The sequence below is a fragment of the Dysidea avara genome, chromosome 7 (genome assembly GCF_963678975.1).
Source record: "Dysidea avara chromosome 7, odDysAvar1.4, whole genome shotgun sequence".
Classification (NCBI taxonomy): Eukaryota; Metazoa; Porifera; class Demospongiae; order Dictyoceratida; family Dysideidae; genus Dysidea; species Dysidea avara.
This window is the reverse complement of record NC_089278.1, coordinates 33,709,284-33,718,322: the sequence shown is the minus strand read 5'-3', so window position 1 is coordinate 33,718,322 and position 9,039 is coordinate 33,709,284. Positions and strand designations below refer to the sequence as shown.

Sequence of the window (9,039 nt, the reverse complement as noted above, 5' to 3'; positions counted from 1 at the left end):
GTAAAGCCCCACTTACGCCCTAGGGGAGGGGGGGGGGGGGGCAATACATTGATAGGTGCATTACTAATGATGGTTTTCTCTCTGTACATTAGTCCCCTGAATTGATAATAAGAGGCTAGCTAGGTGAACAGAAAAAAAAGGTGTGACCTGTCTTGTACAACTTGACCTCACTTCTTGTCTGAATGTACAAATTACATAACAGTACGCGCGTGCGTCACGCACAGTGACGTAATTTATATTCTATCCAATCGGAGCCGATCACGTTTGTGCCAATCATTGCCAAACAAAGAAGCTTTGTTCTGTTTAAATGCGCATAAAGTTTCACTACAGGAGCTTCAATCACAGTGGTATTATCTGGATCCGTGAAGATACATACGACAATGAGACTCGTACTAGCCGCAGTGTTGCTGGGATATTGTCTGGCTGTGCCCACGGACCAACACACATCGTCAAAAGACATGGAGCAGAAACAACCAGACTTGTCAAGTGAGCCGATCACTTTTATCAGCTGAGTGTATGCATGTTTATGAGGCTTCTGTTATGTGGTGTTGTCTGTGTTCTAATCGTTTCTAATGGCACTATATTATTATTGGCATCTGTAGCAAACAAGTTGATTTTCGTGGACTAGTAGATTATTAGCTGATGTAACTACATGTGAGGAATTGTGTATGTATTTATACAGATCAACAACATTATAGTCCTGAACGAGAACACAATCCTCAATATGATCATGAAGCTTTTCTTGGTGAAGAACAGGCACACGAGTTTACCAAACTAACACCAGCAGAGTCCAAAAGAAGACTTGGGTTAGTTGTGTAAAATAAATACCATCTTAAATCGTTGTCTTTGTTAGGGTGATTGCAGATAAGGTTGATACCAACAAAGATGGCATTATCAGCAAACAAGAGCTGATGGTGTGGATTACACACATTGCTAGAAGGTTTGTTATGTATACAAATAGAAGGAGTAGCATGATTGAATTAAGGATTTGAATGATGTCCACTAAGTGTAGGTGACCTTCCACTTAAACTCAAGCATAATGCCTTATGAGAAAGAATGAAGCCAGACATACATTTATATTATCAATTACTGAACGGTAAAGTATCTGTGTTCGGCTCATTGCACAGTGTTACAAACTAAGGACAGTACAAGTAGCTCCTCTGCAATCAATCCAGCCAGTATAGAAAATACCCATTTTAAATTTAATAGTTAGCACATAATCTCTATGAGGAACTGTCAGCAAAAAGAAATGGGACACAGGAGGACAAAGGCAAGTCCATGATGTGTGTATTGTATGTTTTGTGGGATGCCAATAAGCACCTGTTGGTGTCTATAGCAAGAAAGTCAATCCCATAGGCTTATCTGTGATCAAGTTAATTATTGAGTTACACATGTCTGTTAGTAAGTTATTCAGTCGGTAGAAAATTCCACTGAATAAATTTGTAGCAACCTATTGGAAACATTTCTGGGTCACAGTGAAGGCGTTTTTGCTTGATTATACATTACCAATACTGCCAAGGTGCCTCGAAGGACCTCCATGATCTGTGATATACAGTTAGTAATAATACCATACTGTATGATAATGTATATTCATCTATGTGTGTTGGTGTATGGTTTGAGTGCATGTACACCAAAGAATAGAAGGGTTAGTATCTCTCCCATTGTACATAGACATGTTGCTGAAGAGGTTGAGAAACAGTGGTCCACTTTTGATCAGGATGGTGATGGCTACATTACATGGGAGGAATTCAATGACAGGAGATATGGAATGATAGGTACAGATAGGAATAGCCGCTATAAAGTTTTAGAATGAATACTTTTAGGTAAAGATCGCTACCATTGGAATGATATATTTGATACGAACCGTCAGCTCACTTTTCAAGGTGCAAAGGACCGTGACGAGCGACGCTTTAAGGCAGCTGACCAGGACAAAGATGGGAAACACACAAAAGATGAGTATGGTGTCTACATCCGTCCTGAGAATGTGCCATACATGAAGGACATTGTAATTGAAGTGAGTAACAATTAGCAGTAATCTTGCCTTCTGTGGACCCTGTGTTTACTGATAGATGCCCCACCATAGAGAATAGTGTCATAATGCATAGGTAATTAATTATCATTCCACAAGGGTGATGTATATGTGGTGCTGCAGCTAAACTGTTTAGGATGGCTTTACATTGTTAACAGAATATTATTTCTTTACTAAATGGCCGTTATCTGATATGATGGGTTTCTTTACTAAATTTGAAGTCCACTATCAGATATGATGGGTGCTTATTTTGCTCTCCTTGCAAGGTCAGAAAATTGGGTCACTCAAATTGTTTGGGTCAAGTACAGGGTGTAAATGCAATCCCATACTTGAAAATATCTCTGTCTGACCCAGATTTTTAATTCCTTTGTAGCACACAATAATTTGGTCACTGCATGATCAAGTCAGCAACTTTATCAGCCCAGTAAAGTACATTAATGCACAAATTTTATGTAGTCTCTGGCTTAGGTCATAATGTTTGGTTTATGGTGATAAAGATGTTCAGTGTCTGTGTAAAGAAACAATTTACAATGATAGTTTCTTGTGTCAAGTACACATGTTGAACATTACTTTCTGGCATAGGAGACAATGGAGGACATGGATAAGGACCAAGATGGATATATTACAGTGGAGGAATATATTGGTGAGTTCAATGATGTGCAATTTTATCAACCCTCTAACCGTCGGGTCTTTCAGTGGAGCATACTATGATGAACCTAAAAAGCTGGATATATCTCTACCAAACTAACTGAGAGTAGAAAAGTGTAACATTGTTCTAAAGTACTGTAATTTGCTTTTTTTTCATTGTAAAATAATTTTCGTATGCAAAAACTTGTGCGAAAATTCTTGCACAAATTTTTTTTTGTAAAAGATCAAACTACTCTAATAGAACAGTCATTCTCATAAATCATACAACAATATTTTTACAACGAAAATTTATCATGAAAAATTTTTGCATGAAAATAAAGCAAATTACGGTATTTACTTTAATATGATTCACACCAAGTCCACAGTTTTCCATCATCACTTCCAATACACATGTGTAAAGAAACACATGACCACCATAGTGTGTCTAGCTTATAACTGTCCCCAGTATTGCAAAAATTTGAACAACTAAAAAATAGTCTTCTTTTCAAGACGAGATGTTTTCTGTGATTATGCAACTCTCATACTATACTATAATCCAGTAACTGGGACCCTGTGGGCACGAAGACTTGCACTGCATTATTAACCACACTAAGAAGGTGTTGCAAAGTTGAAATTGTACATGGCGTTGTGTTAGGTGATTAGATTACTCTTTCTGATGGCAATGGGATTGATAGTGTAATCATTGGTGGTGAAGCATGTTATCCTTGATAATGTGCACATGGCATTATTATTGTTGTACAGATAGTGCATGTAGCTGGGAAAACTGTCTCAGGTTCAGTCAATACTTTTATTGAAGTGTATACAGTGTATGTACATATACTGTATCATACAGTACAGGGGATCATGGTGTTTTGGGTTTCTTGCTCTTCAAAATCTGAAAAACAGCCTCAGTTTTCCAGCTTGGTGGTATTGGTTAGCATAACCAAGCCTTCAGATTAACCCCAAAAATGCCTATTTAACTGAATTTTCTACTAACTTACTGACTGACTGACTAACTAACTGACTAACTTCTATGGAATTTTTAAAAATGCTACGTATTTAACTGATTTGTTTTACTAACTGATTGACATAACTTGACAATGTGTAAGGCTGTGGGTTTAAGTTAGACATTGCTGCATTCCGAGACGTGCCTTTTTTCCAACTGCAGTACATACAATAAATACATTCATCATGAGCTTACTTTTGTCCTCCTTTGTGTCCCAGTCCTTTTTGCTAACAATTCAAGGTGTTGATTCACGATAGCATGATATGGCTTCATTGTGGCTGTGGTAGTAGCTATTTTGTTTATTGCCCATATTTTCCGTAGTGATTGCAGACACCTGTCATGTATGGCATTGGTGCTATTCTTTTGATGTGGTATGCATGGTTACTTAAAAACCAAGTGAAGGAAAATTAGAAATTTTAAGTTGGATTAGGGATCAAAGAATATAAAACAAAGAAATAGCAAAAAGTAGTGAAACAAGGCAGGTTGCCTATACCTGCAGTTACATGTATGCCAATGGACATTTAATGCCTATTTCAGTCTATAAGCCATGACCGAATTAGGAAGTAAATGTCCATTAGTATATCTGCAGGTATTGACAACCTCCCTGCTTCACTGCTTTCTACTTTTATACTTTGAACTTAAAATTTCTATTATAGTGTGAACCCTTGTATCTACATAACCATACATATTAATGGCTCATGTTATTTAACAGTATGTTATGATATAATATTATTATTTTGTTGTAAAGATAATGTGTGGCCAGAGTCAGAGAGGAAGAAGAACCCTGAGGAGCCATCATATGTACAGTCTGAGAAGGATCAGTTCAGGGATTACAGAGACAAGGACAAGGATGGAAAGTTGAACAAGGTATATACATACATGAATAAAGAAAGTGATATACTGCTATAATTACTATCAAGGCCGGAGGAGACGGTCCGGTTGGTCAGGCCTGAGCCGGACCAATAATCTGGAGTTGAACCAACTAGCTGACCAGCTCGAACTAGCTACATTACTCTCATGCAATCTTTGGACGATCACATCTACATGTAGCTACGTACATTTTACAGATGTTATTGAAAATGCATGACACGAGTAGTTACCTAGTTTCTCAGCCTAACTAAAGCACAGAACTACACGTATAGTACCTCCAATTACCTTACAGTACAGCATTGCATTCGTATCGTTTTGTACAGAAATGATTGTGGGTTCTACGTACAGTATCACGTGTGCTGACAGTTGGCATTTATCACGTGTAAGGCAGGTATCTTCCTTGATTCTAAACCAACACACTTATATCACAATTCAATCTTCATAAAATAATCATTAGCATTCCTTGGCTTGTCTCTCTTGGCTTCCTTTACTGGGCGAAGGGCTGGCAGTGACAAACCAGATGACTCATTCCTCGGCAAGAAGCTGCACACTCATACATTACATGGTGGCCATCTGGATGAGATGTTGAGCAGAAATCACTCCTCTTCAACTACCCACTCGTCCTGTCGAGATACCGAGCAAACTCTCAGTCTCACCCACATCGCGCCATTTTCGAATGCTGATTGGTCTCGTGACTGTCCACCAGTATATTTACGTGATGATCCATTCACTTCATACAAACCAGTAGTAGTATACAGCTGTGTAGCATTTTATTGTAGCTGTGTAAATTCACTGTATAGTAATTATATCCTAGCTAAAGGGGCCATGCTGCATGGGTTCCCTGTGAAATTTGGGGGGAAAGTTGCAATTTGCTAGCTAGTTTTACTTTAAAATTTAGCATCAATTTTAAATTTTAAGGCATTTTCAAACCTTTAAATTGCAAAAATTCTGCAGCTCCTGGGGGTTGCACCCCCAGACCCCCCTTGAACTTCTAATTGCTAGCTATAACTGAATGAACCATACAGCAAGCTTCATGCTGTGTCCCCTGCTGTAGCTATGTCAGGTCTACAATTATACATAGTATAGAAAGTCTGAAGAACAACAGATAGACCTGAGCATATTTATATAGCTAACTAGCAGTGAAATATCACTAAAATTGCATATCTGAGTGTCTAATTTTCAAAAATTTCCTGTGGGGGCATGCCCCCAGACCCCCCTAGAATGCTCGTGCTTCGCACTTCGAAGAGTGTGCTTCGCACACTGTGCAACAGCTCCTCTCTCATTGGCATGTATACAGTAGCAATTTCAACATTATAGTCAATGGCCTGACCAACCCAATTTTCCCTCCTCCGGCCCTGACTATGAAGTATTTAAGGAAGTAAACTAAACTGGCCTTGCAAATAAATGTATTTACATTTTGTGCATGTGATCTCTCCACATATGGTTCAGTGTAAAAGTTATTTTATTCATAGAAAGGAACACTAAACTTTATTGTATAAAAATCATTGTTCTTGTGCAATGTGGAAAGTTGGTTTCCTTGGCCACACAGTGTGTTGTGTTATAAAACTCTAGGGAGCATTTAAGTAGATATGTGCATATAACCATCTGCATCATTTGTAAGACTCAACAATACACAGTAGAGAGTTAATTACCAGAATGTTTGATAATCCAAACATTAAAATGATTGTTCTATTAGAGTATTTTATCAACAAGTATTATGCTCTGTTAGAGTACTTGAACAATGCTATGATTATGTACTTTCAGTTATACGATCAGTTTGGATAATTGTCTCTGCACTGTGCAAATGTTTTAGTGTTGTATCATAGTGGTGACTGATTTTACATTTCAAGTGGGCTCCTTCTTAGAAATGTACCTACATATTATGTGATGTAGTATACAATACATGTTGTCTTATTACAGGAGGAGTTAGGCAAGTGGATTATTCCACAAGATTATGATCCTATAGAAGCTGAGGCAGCTCATCTGATATATGAGGCTGACAGTAATCAGGTGTGTATTACAAATGTGACCCGCTGAGTGAAAACCCGATTTGTTTGAATTTTCCTTGAAATTCATCTTATGAATTTTTTGTTGTCTACAGGGAAAAACCACTGGGCTGTTAAAGTTTCAGCTTTATCTGGTAGCACTTTTTGAGTTATAGACAACAAGAAGAGCAAATCGATCGATTTGTACAGTGCCTACATGGAAAAAACTTTCAGGCACTCGTTTAATCAATCATAAGTCTCAAGTGCAATGGACTATGGAATTGGACTTGTGTCATTCTATTCACCATGAACTGGAGCATTTATAGTTTTTGGCCTAAATATACTCATGCTATCAAACAAGGAGTTTAGAAACAGTGACTATAAATTTATGCTTTACTGCAATGTAAATAAACACATGTAACTCATGTTTGGTTCATGTTACAGAAACGAAACAAAAATAGTGTTACTCTCCATGAAGAAGCAAATCTATTGGTATATTAGATATTTCAATTTGTGTCTTCCTTAACTGTTTACTCAAGTGATTAAAACGTACGTAAAATTATTTATGTAGCACACGTTTTTACTCAATGTGTTCAATGACTTATCTCAAAAACAGAATTGTGCAAACAAGTGTGGTTTTTGCTCAGCCGGTCACAAATGATAGTCACCTTGTGATGATGTAACAGCTTTGTACTAATTATTATAGACATAGAACTGGTGGTTTATAATTGTTGTTAAATTTTTCAGGATAAACAATTAAGCAAGGAGGAGATGATAGAAAATTATGAAGTATTTGTTGGCAGTCAAGCAACCAACTATGGACAATACATGAACAAACATGATGAGTTCTAAACAACCCCTTCTTGGTCATGTGATCTGCTGTTGGACTGATTATAGGCTAATTTAGTGTTGTTATTTGCTGCAATAAAACATTTAGTCATATAAGTGCTTTTGTGTTCGGTGGCTATTGTACTCTGACTAAATGAGTGCGCACAAATTACACATTATTTAGGCCTTGTTGTAATTAACATGTATTCCACTTGACTTTACAATCTCAACAGATTATTATGTTACATGTTTAGTTTGGTAGTTATATATGTGTGAGAGTTCTAAGTGGTCAGCAAGCTATAAAATGTGAGACTAAACATGTCTTACAAAACAATGTACTACACATAGAGTCAGAAGCATGCAGCTATAGGGATTTTTTCTCTTTTCTCCACTTTTTCAAACGTACTTTCTGTAACAACTTTAAACAGGCTGTAGGACCAGGTGTCCTACAGATCTTCAGCACTTGTGCTGTAAAGCCTTAATAAATAAATACAAAGCAATGCAGTCATCTAAACAGCTTGCAAATGTCACAAGAAATAAGGGTGCTCGTCAATGATTTGTGGTGTCTTTAACTTTAAATATTGTACTCCTGTTGGCAGATTGTACAAATAATTAATGTGGGTTGTCATGATGCTTGAATCGTATCATTCATTCAGCTATCTATTGTACAGATTTAGTGACCAAAGTTGCACTGCTGGAATCATGCATGTATACCATATACTTGATAAAACTAATGCTTGCAACTTCCATACCCATATATCTAGCTTGGCATGCGCAGCGCCCACCCTTCTCATAGAAGAAAGGGCCATCCCTTGCGCACTACCCTCTTAGTGATTTTGTGTGTATAATATGGTTAGATCAACACAGTTATAACTCATCTTATTAAAATTACATGCTGCAGCAGTATATACTGAGACATAGATTATTCTACGTAGCTACCCAAGCCAGTGCAGTGAACTATGTCACTTATGCACTTGTCAATTTCATGCCCCACCCCCCCACTCCCGGGCGTCCCCACACCCCAGGTGGGGATTTAACATTGCTTCTTGTTATAATTTTACTAGTATAGATTTATTACTATTCGCATGCATGAAATATGCGCTTAGTCATCCTTGAGGTGTTGTCAAATCCCCTACTATGGGGGTGGGGACATAGTGGGGATTTGACAGCCAATTTTGCCCCAGTAGTGGGGAATTTGACACCACGATTTGTCAAATTCCCTGTATCCCCCCACCCCCTGGGGCATGAAATTGACAAGTGCATTACAGTTAAAGATCCCCAACTATTACGAAACTATTGAAATTAGTGTGCTAGGTAACTACCTACCTTCTTCCATTCAGAACATCAAGAACTTTATTGACTTTGTACAACTTTCTGTAGCCACCAAATCTTCCATCCGACAGATCCTCGACAATGCTGCTCGTCAATGTTTGACATGTTCGCAAAAGATTTTCTTGGCCAGGAATTGTAGTGACTGGTCAACCAAGCACTTAACTTAATTTTGTCTTGTAATTATTGTTGTTGCTGTTGTTGTTAGTCTTTTTTTTTTACATGTACACACTCCTTGCCGTGCCCACAAGATCTCATTTTGCTTGATCTGACTGTGGTCGCACGACGTCGAGGACTAATAATCTATTGTTGTTTTTTTTTGTATGTATCATCTTTATTACTAATGATGGTTCTCTCTCTGTACA

General features: G+C 37.7%; 1 protein-coding gene across 1 annotated transcript; it reads left to right on the top strand.

Annotated features, from left to right (window-relative positions):
- The first annotated feature begins 262 nt into the window (after positions 1 to 262).
- Positions 263 to 7,630, top strand: LOC136261354 (calumenin-like). Its single transcript, XM_066055345.1, has 9 exons — positions 263 to 486; positions 683 to 806; positions 854 to 940; positions 1,672 to 1,775; positions 1,824 to 2,014; positions 2,612 to 2,672; positions 4,411 to 4,529; positions 6,453 to 6,542; positions 7,265 to 7,630. The coding sequence occupies exons 1-9, from the start codon at positions 381 to 383 to the stop codon at positions 7,367 to 7,369; spliced, it is 987 nt and encodes a 328-aa protein (XP_065911417.1). The 5' UTR covers positions 263 to 380; the 3' UTR covers positions 7,370 to 7,630.
- The last annotated feature ends 1,409 nt before the right edge of the window (positions 7,631 to 9,039 follow it).